Source organism: Mustela erminea, chromosome Y, assembly GCF_009829155.1.
Source record: "Mustela erminea isolate mMusErm1 chromosome Y, mMusErm1.Pri, whole genome shotgun sequence".
NCBI lineage: Eukaryota > Metazoa > Chordata > Mammalia > Carnivora > Mustelidae > Mustela > Mustela erminea.
Genome location: NC_045636.1, coordinates 5154045 through 5172131, shown reverse-complemented (window position 1 = coordinate 5172131; position 18087 = coordinate 5154045). Strand labels below are relative to the sequence as shown.

Here is an 18087-nt window from a genome sequence, read left to right as displayed (position 1 = left end):
AAATTAGTTCTACAGAACATAAAAAATTTGAGACTGATTCCCTTAAAAAAGCCAATTTCATAATATCTATTGTATTACATGTTAAGCTGGTTTGGTTACATCAGCTAACTGGTAGGGGATGCTTGCCTTGATGTGTGACCAAAGTAGGAGACTGGGAAGCTATACCATCTCTGCTGTTATTCTCCAGGTTGACAGTACAATTTCATTTCAAATCATCTGATTTTTTTTTTTTTGAAGATTTTATTTATTTATCTGACAGACAGATCACAAGTAGGCAGAGAGGCAGGCAGAGAGAGGAGGAAGCAAGCTCCCTGCTGAGCAGAGAGCCTGATGCGGGGCTTGATTCCAGGACCCTGAGAACATGACCTGAGCAGAAGGCAGAGGCTTTAACCCACTGAGCCACCTAAGGCGCCCCTCTACATCTCATAATTAAGGCACAACTGACAGCAACAAATTATGTTCAACTTTTTATTTTAGTAAAATTAGAACAAACAAAGCACATGCAGTGCCAGCATCTAAAACTAATACAATAAGCAATTACTAACTTAGTGACTTGAGGTTCAAGATCTACATTCAGCAACTTTAAATCCACACTTACTGATAAAACTGAATGTAAAAGTCACTAGTTATGGCAATACACAAAGATAACCACATGTTTGAGGATTGCAAATATGCCAGACAGCCACTGTAAACCAAGCCAAACAAAAACATTAACTAAAAATTAACTAAAACTCACAGAACCTTTGAGAAACTTTTGAGAATGTGGACACTTCATTATCAGTGTTCAGAAGTGTTTCATCAGTATTTTAAGACAAGTGTGTCAAAACCTTGGCATGTTTTTAATTTCAGGTTGCCAATTTTGTCTTAAACTTTGTCAGAAAGTTACAATTAGCTGTATCACCAGTGGCGGGTCTGCTTAATTTGACTCAATTGTTTAATAGAACTTAACATTTAAAGCTCACACTACCCCGAAATTTATTATTTCACATATGGTGACATTCAACATTCAAGTGCCAGTGTTTTTGTACTGTCTTTTGGTCAAGTTTCTTTAAACTTTCCAAGAATTCACTTTTAGGCTTACAAAAATAAATATCTGTCAAAATGTTCAATAAATATTACACAAACTAGCAGCAAAAAGTTATCTAAAATCTGTTGTGTGCAAATAGTTTTTTTCAACTATCATTCCGTGGTCCCAAATAAAATTTTAGAATCTATTTAACAAGCTGCGTTCAACAATCTCTGAGACAAAATAAGATTGGAAGTTTAAGGACACGCACACAAGACATATATATAAAAAATTCTCTGAATGTGCAATAAAATAAGTACTTTGTAAAAAGTCATGGGCAAAATGTACAATAGTCTAAACCCATACTAATTGAAATAGCACCGTTAACAAATGACCTCAATACTGTCAAGTGCACCTACTTAATGGTTTTTAGAACAAGGCACAATATTCTGAAAATCTATTGCACTTTAAGAAAAATTTTTGCCTCCTTATGCCATCACAAAGATAGTTTTTGAGGATTACTGCATTCTGGCCACAAAATCACCATAGAATTCAAGCAGAAGAGGCATTTTTAATTGTGGATTATCATCTTTGGCCAAATTTATCATATACTAACTATAATGGAAACCTATGCAACTAAAATAGACTAAGACTGCAGCATATAGAAATAACATCTTATGCAGTTTAGTATGTATTTCCAACCTGTGTGATCTCAAGGATTTTAGAGTTTTTGTTATCCTGAACTACAAAGTCTACAAGTGTAAGCCATTTTAACATTTCAACGCAGCTTAAAGAGTAATGTGAATCTATATTAGAGTAAAGCCTGCTGCATAATCCCTCTTGCTCCTATCTTCTTGACCAAAAAACATCAACACTAGCATGAGTTAAAGACCAAAACCGAAGCAGGCCCATAAAGACTGGTCCCTACTATGGCCAACTATCCTACCATTTCAAGTTTATTTACGGCAGGCATTAAAAAATCTAATTAGATGAAATATCCCTCAAACACTTTTGTTATCAAACCTTTAAAACTCTTCCTGTAATAGTATGCCCACATCTGCTTAGCTTAAAATTAGTAACTTAAACATTAAAAGAGAAATTGCTGTATTTATTTGCATTAACTTTGAAGGATGCTTTGAAAAATGTGAATGTATTCATACATGCCACCTTATCTTGACTGGAATGGCTATGGCTTATTTAAAAACTATAAGATTCTAAGTGCCTATCCAGGATAGAGTGAGCAAGTCAGAACTTTAACTTAGTACAGTCTGCCTCCTTTGAAACTAATACTGCCTTAAGATGTTGTTCTCCCAGTCTGCAAGTACCAAGAAGTGCTAATGCAGGCTACTGCCTAAGGTTTTTTCGCCATATTAGTATCTATAGATGAATTGATGATTCCTGTTAAGTTATATCACACCTGTGTGCCAAGGTTTGATTTTAGCCCAAGTTCAAGAAATTTATTTTTTCAAAACAATTGATATCTTGAGCATTACTGAGCCAACAGGACATCAAAATAATAAGTTGTCTAAAGTTAAAGTCACAGTACATTAACAAACAAATGATCCTCAGTCACAAAATTATAAATGCAGTTTGGGGTGATAATAAGCAGGAGGGGAGTTAATCCAAACTACAGCAATTATGTCTTCAAACCAACTTCTGAATAAGGCTGTTCATTGTTCCTTTCTTCTTGTGACTTTGAAGCTCCCTTAAATTTTCAGGAGAATCACAGCTGGTAATGTACTGCAAGGTCTTGAAGCTATAAAATATAGTCTGGCTAAGTTACATGTGGTTTCCCTATCAGCTTGTTTGAAAAGGGTGACTTTGTTGCAAAGCAGATTCAATTGCCCCACCAGTCAACCCCCTGGGAGTTGTAATTTCCTCCATATCCATCACTATTGTAGAAGCCTCCATAGCCACCTAGAAAGAAATGTTTGAAAACAGAAATTAGTTGAGCCACTTTAGTTTCTACTGGATTTTGTATTCTTGGAAATTTCTCCAATAAATTATGCTTTAAGAAAAAACAAAAAGCAGTCACTTAAGACTTAAACAGGAAAAGTTAACATTACCTCCACCAAATCCTCTGCTGCTGCTGTGACCACTTCCACCTCCACCACTACGGCTGCTGCTTGCACGACCACTACTAAAGCCAGAACTGCTGGAACCACTACTTTGTCGATAGTCTCTGGCACCAAATCCTCCACTGAATCTACTATTAAAAGGAAAACCATTGAAATGAGGAATGAGGAAAATCATAGTTTATGTTTGCAACTCAATTAAACCAACAATTCCCGTGTACTTTCCAATCCTCAAATCAATTGCCATGATACTCTTTCAATAGTGTTTCTAAAATCCTGAGCCCTTAACTAGGCTGACATTTAAAACTCCTTAATACCTTTTTTTTTTTTTTTGGGGTCACATCTACTATCCCTTATCAAAAATATATTAATGGCAGTGTTTTAGCTAACCCTGGACACAACTTTCTACCCAAAGCTGGTAAGAATAATGAAGGCTCAAAACAACAACCTGTACCTCTTAGAGCGTCCACGACTGCTACCCTTATAGTGGTGTTCATAAGCCATATTTTCTAACCAAGATGGCACTTCTTGTTTAGCTTCAACGAGCAGATCCAACAAATCCTTTGTGATATTTATATTTCTTTCATTAAAGAATGAGGTGGCAAGGCCTACAAAAATCCAAAGTGATGTAATCAAACTAGAGATTTAAACAATTTTAGTTATCTGATGTCACATCAGCTTTCCCTTGAAAGATAATTTCTAATATTAAAGATTCTGTGACAAACCATTAAATAAATCAACACTTTACCAAGGTTTCCCACACGTCCTGTACGACCAATCCGATGTACATACTCCTCAATATCACTTGGCAAATCAAAATTGATAACATGTTTCACATTTGAAATGTCTAGTCCTCTTGCTGCCACCTGAAAAATAACTTTAGTTAAACAAAAAAAAAAAAACAACATTCAAACATGCCTAACTCAAAAATAAAAATGTACACACAGCTGTAGCCACTAAAATAGGGCTTTTTCCTGAGCGGAACTGGTGAAGGGCCTCCTCTCTATCTCTCTGTGATCGGTCACCATGGATACTGGTACAAGCATATCCTTCATGGTATAAGAAGTCCTCCAGAGAATCAGCACCCTTTTTGGTCTCCACAAACACTAAAGTCAGTGAATCCTTCCCTGTAAAATTAGATATAAGGTTCTGTTTACTAATAAGAACACAGCACTTTGGTTCTCTTTGCACTCCATAAAGCAAGCACACAGAGATAATTAAAATGTTTTAATCATTTAGACAGGCGGCCAAAAGGAGGGTAGGAGCTAAAGAGATCCAAGTAGATTCTCACTACACTATTATTAACTTTACCTGTTGCATTTAAGAGATCAAGAAGAAATGATCGTTTGTCTGATTCTTCCACCCAAACTACTTTTTGTGTGATGTTCTCAGAGGTGGAGCCAACTCTGCCTACAGCCAGAAAAATGTATTCATCCAAGAAATCACGAGCAAGCATCTAAAAAGGGGAAAACACTCTTAGTCCCCGACTTCTTAAAAATTATCTGAAAATACTTATTTACAAATGTTCTAAAAGAACAGTAAATCATACCTGTATTTCCTTAGGGAAAGTAGCACTGAACATCATAGTGTGGCGAATACCTTTCGGTGGCATAGTATCTTGTTCAACTATACGTCGTATCTGAGGTTCAAATCCCATATCCAGCATCCTATCTGCTTCATCCAACACTAAGTATCTTTAATGAAAAATACTCACTTTAGAATTTGATGAGAAACTGACCACTGAATATAACTGTGTAATATTCATCTCAACGTGCTAGCGTAACGTAACACATGTGAAACATATAAATCACATAACCATTATCTGACATTGTTCCAATGAATCATACAGATTAACTGTAACTTTTAAAAATTATGCAGTTAAATTATTGAAGTTAGTAAATCTGAAGACAATCTTACTAAAATCACTACAAAATGACCAGTAATATGAAAGTTCTACTCCTGTAACCAATGATGCACTATATGCTAGAATTTAAATAAAAAAATTGAAAATTAAAAAATAAATTACATCTTTTATACAAAAAAATACTTACTTGCAAAAGTCTAATCCAATCTTTCCTCTTTCCATCATATCCACTAGACGTCCTGGAGTGGCTACTAACAAGTGACAACCACGCTCCAAGTCTCGAATCTGCTGACCAATATCAGCACCACCATAAACCACACAAGGACGAACTCTAGACCTGTATGAAAACTATAAGCAAAGAGTTTATTAGATGTTCATAAGAACAGCATTAGAATCAATAAAAATAGCAATTATCAGTAAAATGCATACTTACTTTTCTGGCTTCCTCATAAATCTGTACAGCCAATTCTCTTGTTGGGGCTAAAATTAAGGAGATAGGATACTGTTTACGGCGCCCGTATCTTCCATTTTCCTAAGAAATGAGAACAATTTAGAAAGTAAACTCGAAGAGCCAAAACTTTGTTGTTGTTTTTTGAAACAACTCATCACAGCAAAATTCCCTTTAATTAAGAATTACATCCACTGTGCCTGGATGGCTCAGTCGGTTAAGCATCTGCCTTCAGCACAGGTCATAATCCAGCTCCTGGTATCGGGTCCCACATCAGGCTCCCTGCTCGGCAGGGTGTCTGCTTCTCCTTTTCCCTCTCTTCCTGCCTGCTCATGCTCTCTTAAATAAGTATCTTTTTAAAAATTAAGTAGTAAATAAATATAGTAAGAAAGAGGAACTAAAATAAAACACAGTACTGTTTAGAAAGAAAGGTCCCAACTAATAATTATCAAATTTTCACTACGCTAACAACTTATTTAAAAAGGGAATCAATCTTTACCTTCACAGCCTTCAAAGCCTCGCCTGGACCATCTGTATAAATCTGACTTAAGATGGGCAACAGAAATGCTGCAGTTTTTCCAGACCCTGTTAAAAAAATAATTGTGTTCCACATTCCCTTTTATTGAAAAAAATTTTTACCTTATGCCAAATTTTGGGAAAAATATGGTATATTCATATAGTCAAAGTGAGAATGCGAAGTGATTCCTGTTGTCTATTTTAAACAATGCAATCCTCTCCTCTTCAGATTTTAATTCACGTGCAATCGGCACCACCTTCCCTTTCTTTACATTTTTACATTTTGTAATACTGATGGAATGCATAACAGTTTCTCAAGTTTAAGAGTAAAGGGCTTTATAATACTGTAGTTGGTTTCCTTTTCAGAAGAAAAGCTTTGGCTGTAACCGTTTAAATGAAACTTACTTTAAAAAACCAGATCCCAGATTTAGCCTAAACATCACAGTTAAACATAAAATGAAGAAATCCTTAAAGAAGAAACTTTATTACAAATGACTTAAGTTTCTTTTCTTTCTATGCACAGGTATGTTTTACATGGAGAAGTAGTTCTGCTATCTTTTTATCACTAACTCTGCCCAATTGCCAAAATATTAGAGAGAGGAGGCACAAGTACCCCCCCACCACCCATTTTTATGAATCACAGATTCTTCTCTAAGTTGATTATTTCCTATTCCAGTAGCTAATGTTCCCCTGCAATGCATTCACAACTTTCCCTGATGCAATAATAGCAGGCTGACAATTCACTGCACAATTCACCAAGATGTCCTCATATATCCAAAAAATAAAAAGGTACAAAAACCAAAAAACACTTCAACTAATGTTTACCTAACTCGGAATCAGGCTAACCACAGAACTCAATTCTCCCTGTAAAAAGTACTATTTCTAGAGAAAGACCAGTTGAAGTATTAACTTAAATTCTTTATCTATCAGCTTACCTGTTTGGGCACAAGCCATCAAGTCTCTTTTTTCTTTGATAATAGGAATGGCATGTTTCTGCACTGGAGTTGGACGAGTGTAACGAGTAAGCTCAATGTTCCCCATGATAATTTCTCCCATCTCAACATCACTGAACTATCAAGGAGATAAAAGCAAGTCAAACACAACTAGAAATGTCCAACCTGTTACAATTTCTGTGTTGTGCTACTATGACCAAAACACACAACCCCAAATATCCACTTTTGGTTGTGATTTTATCTGCTATAATTTTAGGATGAAAGTACCTGAAAAGGTTCTAGGTATTTTTAAAGAAACAGACTTCAGTGTCTAAAATACAATAGAGTAACTTTTGGGTTCTTTGTTATGTTTGACATTTTCTATTTTGGAATTGTTCATAATAGTGACATAAAATCTTAGTCTCTCTTTTTATAACCCAATCAAGTTTTTAGATGGTTAACCAAGAACTGTTAAGGAGCCATATAAAAACAACTTACACTTTCAATATGTGGGGGACAGTTATTGCCAGTTGCCTCTACCGGTATATCATCGTATTTCTCAAAGTTTATTCCGGTGTTTCCTCCAGAGAAGAGTTCCCTAATGTCAAATAATTATTATAGTTATACTAAGTAACAACTTTCACTATCAATCAACATATATTTCAAAAACTTACTGTTCCAATCGTTCACTTGGTGGAAGAGGTTTTGACCAGTCATCTTCATCTGATCTGTCACACCAACGACTGTGTCCACTGCGTTCAAATTTGCCAAAGCTAGTCCTGTCACCACGACTACCAATACCATCATAGTCACTCCGTCCACGATCATCAAACCTAAACAGCATAAACAATTAATACATGTCATTTAGCTTATATCACAGCATCTCTATATATCTCTCTATATATATACTTGTATACTAGTTGAACTGTATCAGAAATACCTTTCAAAGATCTCAATAATTCAATAATGGCTATCTCATTTATGAAATAATGCTCTAATTTTTTTTTTTTTAAAGATTTTATTTATTTATTTGACAGAGAGAGATCACAAGTAGGCAGACAGGCAGGCAGAGAGAGAGAGAGAGAGAGGAGGAAGCAGGCTCCCTGCTGAGCAGAGAGCCCGATGCGGGACTCGATCCCAGGACCCCGAGATCATGACCTGAGCCGAAGGCAGCAGCTTAACCCACTGAGCCACCCAGGCGCCCGCTCTTTAATTTTTTTAAAGAAGATTTTATTTGACAGAGAGAGACAGAGATCACAAATAGGCAGAAAGGCAGGCAGAGAGATGGGGGAAGTAGGCACCCTGCCAATAGAGCACCCAGGTGCCCCAGGCCCTTTAATTAATGGTTATGTGTAATTTATACATCAATGCTTAAGAAATCCACATCCATTTTTACCTTATATAAAGTTATACAACATCAGGTCTTATAATCTTAAGAATTAAGTTTTGTAATGCTTATACCCACTATGTACTTCATATTTTCATTTTAAAACGGATAACCCAGCCACCTGGGTGGCTCAATCAAGTGGCAGACCCTTAATTTTAATCTCAGGGAGCCTGCTACTCCCTCTCCTTTTGCTACTCCACCTCCTTGTGCGCACTCTCTCAAATAAAATCTTTTTTTTTTTTCTTTTAAAGATTTTATTTGTTTATTTGACAGAGATCACAAGTAGGCAGTGAGGTAGGCAGAGAGGGAGGGAAGCAGGCTCCCGCCAAACAGAGAACCCGATGCAGGGCTCGATCCCAGGATCCTGAGATCATGACCTGAGCTGAAGGCAGAGGCTTTAACCCACTGAGATACCCAGGCGCCCCTCAAATAAAATTTTAAAATCTTAAAAATCACGACCAAGGAAAATACAAAGAATGAGATCACAAACTAAGAGTTTATGGGGCTCCTGGATGGCTCAGTGGGTTAAAACCTCTGCCTTTGGCTCAGGTCATGATCCCAGAGTCCTGGGATCTAGCCCCATGTTGGGTTCTCTGCTGGGCAGGGAGCCTGCTTCCTCCTCTCTCCCCGCCTGACTCTCTGCCTGCTTGTGATCTCTGTCAAATAAATAAATAAAATCTTAAAAAACAAACAAACAAACAAAACACCCTAAGAGTTTATTCCTAAACCTCTAGTATAAAGACATTTGCAAGCTGAGAGTAATTTACCTTCCCCTCGGTCCACTTCCACGATCACTGAAGTAATTGGGCTTTCCTCTTGAATCTCGGGACCCAAAACTGCTGTAGACGTCCTTATCTTTACTACAACTCCACCCTGAACTGTCTTTATCATAGAATCCTTCCAAAAAAGTTAAAAAAAAAAAAAAGAGTTAATACTTTCACATAATTCCTGTCTTAAAAGCTAACACAGCCTCCCTTTTATTTTATTCTTTTGGAACCAACTATCAGTGGAATTACTTTTACCAAATACTGGAGAAGAGAACCAAGATTCAGAGAATTGGGTTTTTACCAGCAAATAGTATCATACTAACAATTTAAGTTCCGTTCCTTGAAGTGTCATATCACACTAACATTTTAAGTTCCATTCTTTAAAAAAGTGTTAATGTTTGCTATGTATTAAAAAATGGAGTAAAACAGGAGCCTATTTCAATAAAATTATTTTAACACAATTGTGGCAAATTGCCTTTTTTAAAGGTGTAACTGCTATCAGAGGGATCCCAAGTGCCTCCTCCAAAGTTTTAACCTCAAAGGCAGTAGGAAGGGAAGCTCTAAGTTTAGCTTTATAGTTAATAAAAGGTATGTACCATATAGCATATATAACATAGATTTTTAAATTCACAAGGTTTACCTCAGGTAGAATCAGTTACCTAAGAGCTTAAATTAAGAGATCCACTACAAAGTTACCAGTAAGGAGAAATCTGTCAGATGCATGAGGAAAGAGACTATGAAAACTCATGAAGGATGAAGCTCCAAACTGCAGTCACAGAATTATGCTCAGATGGGCTCTGTGCAGTAAGGGGCATGATTAACAAGAGTCTTATTCAAAAGAATTTGGAGAAGGCAACTTGGTAGCTACTTAAACAACAGCTGTTAAGTATAACAAATCAGCTGAATTATCTTCAATATACTATCAAGCTTAGTCTAACAATATTTAAAAGAAATTCAATAAATGGAAATACTCAATACAGAGCTTCCTTGTTCTCTTACACCTAAGACCTTAATGATACCGTCAAAAGAACCTGAATTCAAAAACGAGCAGGGATCTTTAAAATGACTCCTTAGTAGTTAGGTATGCAAGCAGTAGAAACATCAGGCAATTAAGTTTTCCCTAAGAACTCTAAATTTAGAAAATTAACAACCCACTTAGAAGTCATTTAAACACTTTAGTTAAGATAAAAACTTCTCAGACCATTTTCTTTAAAGTCTCTAAAGCTTTTTCCCCCTGAATGTATCCATAGTTTTAGTTATTTCACACTGCCAAAGCTCCTTTATGTTTCAGTGCTAACAACATAAACAGTTGGTGTAACTACTACTCTTTATATTTACAAGTTTTACTGACTAAAATATTATGTATTGTATACTACTGTCACATCCTAAGAGTTCAACAATATGTTGTCAAACTAAACCAAATACAACAGGGGGAAAAACCTGTCATCCCTTCCTATATTCCACATGAACATACCTTGAGGGCACAGCTACAGACAGGTAAAAAAAAGGTGACCAGAGTAAATCTTCTAGAGGGAACTAAACCAGTTAGGGACACTTAATTTAATTCTTTGCAGTTCCTCAAATAATGACAGAGAGTACTTCCCCCTTTGCTGTACAGCTGTTAGTTAACTATATGGTCTTTACTTTTCCATTTCTTAATTTCCATACTGTTGTTACTCCCTCTGAAGCAGTTTGTATACCTTCCTTGCAATTCTAGTCACACACATTCTGAGGATTACCCATTACAAAAAGAATTCTGGGGGGTCAGTAAGAGCATGCAGCTCTTGATCTCAAATGTTTTAAGTCTGAGTCCCATACTGGGTTTCGATTACTTAAACAGAAAATTCTTAAGAAGAAATTCCAGTTTGAGAAAATAATTCTATCGTCAGCCAGAAGTGATCTTTTGGTATTGCACAAACTTACATAAACGACAGACTATGTATGAAGGTACATACCCAGTCCACAAAATATAATTCATTTCCCCCATCCCCAAATACCTACCTCATTTTCCACCACCTTCTTTTCTCTTGGCTTTTCCTGACTTTTTTTCTCTTGAAAATTCAGATCACCACGATGATGAATTTAAGACACTTGTATAATCATCCCAACACTATCTTAATCATCTATTTGCTCTACATTAAAAACTTAATACTAAACGTCACAGGTTTTTTTTAGTAACATTTCACACAAAGCCCTTCAACATAAAATAGTTCTTGCGAAAACTAAAATCAGACAATCTCTCCAACCCACTGAGCATGCCCTTGCTTGCAATCCTTCAATTGTTAAATATTCTGCAATAACTAATTTTCACTGTTGTTGCATTTTGAGGATTTCAGTGCCCTCCAGTTAGTTTACAAAAGTGACCCCCACTGCAGTGACTTTCAAACTGAAATCATATTGTATTTATAAGTAAAGCACTAGAGTAGTGAAACTTTAGGCTCAAAAGAAATAAATATCCATTATATAATACCAGATGAACTCTTCCAGAGTTATGAAGTTAAGAAAACAGAAATGTAATACACTTCCTCAGTTACCTCATTTTCCCTAAGTTTTACTATCTTAAAATCAAAGTTGGATACAAGAAGTTGCAGTAAACTTACCTTTAGAGGCTTCTCTGTTCCTTAAGTGAGGAGGTATATAACGTCCTTCTAGAAGAGAAATAGAAAATTAAAGACCCATCCCATCCACCAAGACACAGCAGTTTACAAAAATATGTATTAAAACATTGATCCTGGGCGCCCGGGCGGCTCAGTGGGTTAAAACCTCTGCCTTCGGCTCAGGTCATGATCCCGGGGTCCTGGGATCGAGACCCACCCACAACGGGCTCTCTGCTCAGCAGGGAGCCTGCCCCCCCCCACTGTGATCTCTGTGTGTCAAATGAATAAATAAATAAAAATCTTTAAAAAAATAAAACAAAACACATTGATCCTAGGGGTGCATGGGTGGCTCAGTTGGTTCAATGTCTGCCTTTGGCTTAGGTCATGATCTCAGAGTCCTGGGATGGAGTATCACACCAGCTAACTGCTTGGAGTGGTGTGGGGGGTCTGGTTCTGTCCCTTGCTCTCCCTCTGTGCGCTTTCTTCTATTATCTTGAAAACGAAAACCCCAAAGAAACACTGATCCTAGAATAAAAACGTTTAAACTGTTAAATTACTTTACAGCTATAAAAATAAAATCTAAAAATGGATAAGCGCTTAAATAATACACATTTTTATGCCATATCTAAAAAAAACAGAGAAAGAAAAAGCAGGGGCAGACGATGTAAGTTTGGCAAATCTGGGAACATAGATTGTAATAAAACCCTCAATCCAAACACATTTCAGTGGTGCCTAGTGTGTTTACTCAGTAGAACACATGACTTCTCATCTCTGGGCATGGAGTTCATTAAAAAAAAAAAAAAAAAAAAAAAAAGACTATGCTATTTCAAAATGTATTAATTACAAGTCTTAACAAATGCAACTATTGCTATAACAAAACTGCCAACTAAGAAAGAAAAGAATATGCACTAAATCGACTGACCAATTTCAATTAGCTTTGTTTCTACTGTGCCAATATAAAGACCATGTAGTACAGTTTTCATACAGATGAAAGCTAAGGATTCCAAGAAAGAATTTTCTTTCTTGTTAAGTGTTTTAAGATATCCTAAATTAACATCTGGCTTATGACAATCAAATAAAGGCATTTAATCCACAAAGTAGAAAGCTTTCTTTCTAATCCACAAAGATTAGAAAGAAACTAATCTCTTTAGTTAAGAGATTTTAACTAAATCTCTTTTACATTAAAATAAGTGTCCCAAACCATTAGTATAATTAGATTCTTTGTAAATAAAATAATTATATCCTTTATAATATGCATAGAGTAGCAAATAAGATTTAATATGGATTAACCATACTTAAAGCTCTTCAGAGTATACCCACTGTTTTTCTGGAAACAGGGATCCAAGCAGAGATCAGCTACTAAATAATAAAGGGTCAATTGTTCCATTCAAATATTAATCTCTAACAAGCACCAAATGAAACAAAACACTTTTTAAAAAAACCAATCTATTCAATTTAATATGGTAGACATTTTAAATTTTAACTATAACCCAAGAAGCAGTAGAGCCTAGTTCTATTCTGAAGTGTCAGGTTCATCTTTTTTTTTTTTTTTTTTAAAGATTTTATTTATTTGACAGAGATCACAAGTAGGCAGAGAGGCAGGCAGAGAGAGAGAGAGGAGGAAGCAGGCTCCCCGCTGAGCAGAGAGCCCGATGCGGGGCTCGATCCCAGGACCCTGGGATCATGACCTGAGCCGAAGGCAGAGGCTTTAACCCACTGAGCCACCCAGGCGCCCCTGTCAGGTTCATCTTAAGACAGTTGTAGTAGTAGCTGTTGACAGGTAAATTACAGGTTCCCTTCTTAAGTTAACATTGTTCAGGTCAGATCAGCAGAGGGATGAATATCCCCAACTCCTTCATGCTTAAGCAGAATCCATAGTGGACATATCTAAAAATGCTGACTATGGGTGCTGGGTGGCTCAAATGATGATCTCAGGGTTCTGGGATGGAGCCCTGAGAGGGGCCCCCTTAGCAGGGAGTCAGCTTCTCCCTCTGTCCCTCCCATCTGCCCCATGCTTACAAGTTCTCTCTCACAAATAAGTAAAATCTGAAAAACAAGCAATAAGTAAATATGTAACTATGACATTGCATTTCCTTCAAATGATCACAGCTTCCTCTCAAAAAGAACCAGTCTCTTATTATAGAGATATATTAATACTAAAATATCTATACATACATATTTGGCAAGAAGAGAATTTTCACTTTAAAATCGCTCAATACAATGAATAAGCAGCTCTGATATTAATTCTTATAAAAAACAAACATATACATATATTTTTTACTTACTGCTCGCTGTACTTCCTCCTCCACTCTGATTATCAGAGGAGTTCAGGTCTAGACCAGCAAACTAAAAGAAAGATATTAACACCTCACATGGTGAAACACAATAAATTAAAAAAAAATCAATTGGCAAAAGACAAATCAGTTCTAAAATCCTGTCCTACCCTGTAGCATTACTGCCCAGTCTGCCTCACATGGTTTTAAGAATGCCTTTTAAGGAGTGCCTGGATGGCTCAGTGGGTTAAAGCCTCGGCCTTCCATTAGGGTCATGGTCTCAGGGTCCTGGGATTGGAGCACTTGCATCAGGCTCCCTGCTCGGGGGGAGCCTGCCCCCCTCCTTGCCTCTCTGACTACTTGTGATCTGTCAAATAAAATAAAATCTTAAAAAAAAAAAAAAAAAGAAAAAGCCTTTAAAGTCTGGGGGGGGGGGCAGTCTATAAGGCAATACACAGATGCCAACAGTATAACCAGTTACAGATGTTTCAAATACATTAATCTCAAACAGATTCTTTGTAACAATTTTCCAGAGCAAAATGCTCTTCAATCACAAAACTAATTTGTTAATACTCCCCCAAAAACAGTGGTTTCCCATTTATTATTTGTATTAAAATTTTACCTGGTAAAAATTCTACCTGGAGAATATTAGGACAATTTGGAAATTCATTAGTCTTTATCCCTAAAGACTGTGCCAACTATTTTTACTTTGGATAAATTACAAGGTAGCAATACCACCACCATCAACTACCACTTTTGAGTACTGCCCAACTTACACTCCATTTAATACTGGCCACACAGAAAGCAGTATTTACTTCATTTTAGGAAGATGACAAATTCAAAGATCTTGTTCCTTATAAAGGTACTAAGCAATAAAATAATATCTAAAGCTTTTTAAAGACTTTCTTTAATCTCAATTACTACTTATCCCCTCAATGACACAGTTCAAAATAGAAAAAAAGGTTATTTAGGGGCACCTGAGTGGCTCAGTGGGTTAAAGTCTCTGCCTTCGGCTCCCATCTTGATGCCAGGGTCCTGAGATCCAGCCCCACATCCGGCTGCCTGCTCTACAGGCAGCCTGCTTCCCCTGCTTCCCTTCCTCTCTCTCTGACTGCCTTTCTGCCTACTTATGATCTGCCTACTGCCTATTATCAAATAAATAAAATCTTTAAAAAAAAAAAGGTTATTTTAACAGGGTTTGTTAATAATTAATCCAAAACTTTCAAACTGAAATTTTAAAAGCACAAAAAACCACAGCAAAGTGGGTCCCTGCATATTTGAAAAAACAAAAAAACCCCAAAAGAAACAAAAAAATAAAAAAGTTATACAATAACATTTGCATACACTAGAAGTCCAAGATATTACCAATTACATGCACCACTAAGATATTAAATAAATTATCACAACTCTTCCAGCCATAATTTGCTTACTACTAAATTCTAATGACCCAGACAGCAGTTTATCAAAAGTTTTAAATGGATTCTAGCAACCCAGGAAATGTTACAAATGAGACTTTCTATTGTTTTACTTTCAAATTTTCAATTTTAGAGGTCTTTTACATTATCAAGCTTCAGCAGACTACAGGCATTAATATAACTATAGTCAGTGGAAAACACCAAGAAGTAGTAAACCAAAAAATCTTTCAAATGTATTACATGAAACATTAAAATGTAGAATCAATTTTTAGTTAAGTATTCAGTATTCAGGAATTCGTCAAATATTTTTGCGGAAGGTTTATGCCCTAATTTATTTCCCTCAGTTACAGGAGCAAGCTGTTCACTTCAGAGTCTGAACGATTCACTTTAGTTTTTTGGGAGGTATACCGCAGTAAAACGAAAATTTCTCCTTCTACGGAGAATGAACCTGTTATCTACCGAAGACCACAACTCCTTTTTCGCACTAACACATCGAAGTAAAAGGCAGAGTCTTTCAAGAGGAAAAGCCTTTTGACCTATTTCAATGTCTTTACTCAGGCGCGACAAAATTAGTAACTTTACTTCCCCCACCAAACCACTTTTCGAGTATTTTTGCCGAGATGCACTCCAAAGTCCAACTACTAATCTATGCGTATGTAAGACACATCGTACCACAAAGAAAAAAATCCACAATGCTGGAGTAAATGGCCTTTCAGTGACGCTCTGAATTAAGTAAAAGGCAATTCTAGATTTCTAACCTTCCAACTGGTTACCCGCCAGCGTCCAATTTCCATTATTTCCAACACGGGTCAAGGGAAGCCCGGTGCTGCCATTCTTCCCTCCCTTCCCCAGTACGCCTTTCCGGCTGTTCTGCGTCACAAAACTTTCCACTCCGGAAACACGACTTCACCAAACGCAGCAGTAGGCTGCGTCAGTCTGGCGACAGAAACCTCCAAAGTAAACAACTGTTTTGTCGGCTTTTGTGAAGTCAGTCGTCAGAACCAGGTCTGTTCTGTAAGCGTGGAGCAACGCTGCGCTACCCACCAGTCGGAACAAAGGAGACCGCCGCCATTACCCTGAAAGCCCCTCCTTCCCTCCTGTTCGCCCCAACTCTCCCCGCCCCAGTTCGTGACTACAAAACTACTCTTCCCTTACATATCAACGGCACCTCTCAGCCAGAAACAATGTCATCCAGTGAAAAATCAACCCCCTCAGATAAATACATGAACCCCTTACGCGACTTCCCTCTGTTTGCTAGTCAGCCAGAGTTCGCACATGCGCATATCTAAGAAAGCGCCAACTGCCACAAAAGCCGCCATTGTGCGTGGCCGGAATACAATACCTCCGCCCAAGTATCAGCTACTACCGACATGACTGTTAACGCCTCATTTTGTTTGCCACCGCACTTCTACCTAGTTTCTTTCTCCGTCTGCCCACAATCCCATCCGTAAAAAGTCATACGTAACAAAATAAGGGAAATAAAGGGGACTAGATACTACTGCGCCATAAGCCAGGTTAAACTAGGAAAAAGTTCCACGCAGACAGCCTCGGGACGCATATTTCCACTTACCTGCTGGTCCAGCCCGAGCGCATTTTCCACCGCCACATGACTCATGCCTGAAGGAAAACTCGGAGTTTCCCACCCGCAAATGTACCGTTTCAAAACACTCGCGCCCTCTGAGGAGAACTAAAAGCTCTCTGGAGCTCACGGCTTGGCCACGGCCGTAATATACCAATCACGACTTTACGTCAGTACGTAGGCCTTGCGTCTTCCTCCTCAGCCCCCCACCCCCCTACCAACCCTTTTATCCCTACCGTTACTTCTGCCTGGCTAAATCACGTTCGTTTAGTCATAACATCGCGGGATCTTCTACTCCGACTGTCCCGTAAAGACTCTCAGACTTCGCGAGAGCTTTATTTTTTCCTCCCTCCCCCTATGTCTTGGAATTCCTGGAAGCAAGCGGAAACTTGCTTTTTCCTTCTTTCCACGACTTGGGAGATACTAAACATACCGCCTACGTATCTCTTATCTCACCATCCCACCCTCTACCGTCCACCCTCCTAGTTTCCCTCCTTCTACCGCTTTCCCCTTTTCTTTCAGTTACTGGGATCGGAAGTTTCGTAAAATGTCTGTTCTAACTAGTCCCCACCCGCCTTTCCCAAAGTCGTAATTAGTAAAAAAAACTCCTGCAGTAGAGAAGGTTGAGGGCCACGTGACCCAAAGTGTGAGGAGTTTTGGCCATTTTGTTGATGGATCGGCGTTGGCTTTAGTAGAATCCGTTGGCTGTCCAAGCTAAAGAGGATGTGAGCAGAAGGAGTCTGCAGAAGGTGGATGTGTCGGGGTAGACGGAGGGGAATCGGCAGCACGTGCGGGCGCCCGGACTCCGCCCGGCTTGAGCTTCGGCTGCGAGGGTCTTAGCCAGGAACCCGAGGCCCCTCCAGTTTCCTAGCTGCGACTGTGCGTTTCAGGCCGGTACTCCCTCTACGTCACGTAGTGAGGCAACAGTGAAACAATTAGACCATCAATGACGCTGATGAAAAAGCACCTTTCTGGGGACCTCCCATACCTACCCTCCTTACCCCCACCCTGCCGTGACTCATGTCAGATTAGGCTTTTTGTTTTCCCCAGGGCTCTAGATCTTGCGTGCAGTGGTGTTGCGCTGTTTACCCAAAGCCAAGTGTCTTGGAGATTGTGAACGACCCTCTTGGGGTCCAAAAGATGAGGACTGGTTCTGCCTGGGGGGAATCGGCCTTTTGAAGGAGCTGCGAGGTCTCTTGACCTAGGCTTAAAGTGACCCTCAGACTGC

At 38.1% G+C, this 18087-nt stretch overlaps 1 protein-coding gene across 3 annotated transcripts; it reads right to left on the bottom strand.

The window, feature by feature from the left end:
• Positions 1–454: 454 nt before the first annotated feature.
• Positions 455–17740, bottom strand: LOC116583914 (ATP-dependent RNA helicase DDX3X-like). 3 transcript variants are annotated; one of them, XM_032331928.1, is made up of 17 exons: positions 16851–17740; positions 13878–13938; positions 11596–11643; positions 8996–9125; positions 7516–7674; positions 7340–7439; positions 6845–6980; positions 5893–5978; positions 5379–5477; positions 5133–5293; positions 4631–4775; positions 4393–4537; positions 4027–4208; positions 3830–3947; positions 3536–3689; positions 3073–3215; positions 455–2923 (listed from the first exon to the last, which is right to left on the bottom strand). In XM_032331928.1, exons 1-17 carry the CDS (start codon positions 16893–16895, stop codon positions 2844–2846), a joined length of 1992 nt encoding a protein of 663 aa, XP_032187819.1. In that variant the 5' UTR covers positions 16896–17740; the 3' UTR covers positions 455–2843. The 3 variants fall into 3 exon arrangements, with proteins under 3 accessions (XP_032187819.1, XP_032187820.1, XP_032187823.1); XM_032331929.1 differs by having other exon boundaries at positions 3073–3212; XM_032331932.1 differs by lacking the exon at positions 16851–17740 and adding an exon at positions 16039–16297.
• Between the last annotated feature and the right edge of the window lie 347 nt (positions 17741–18087).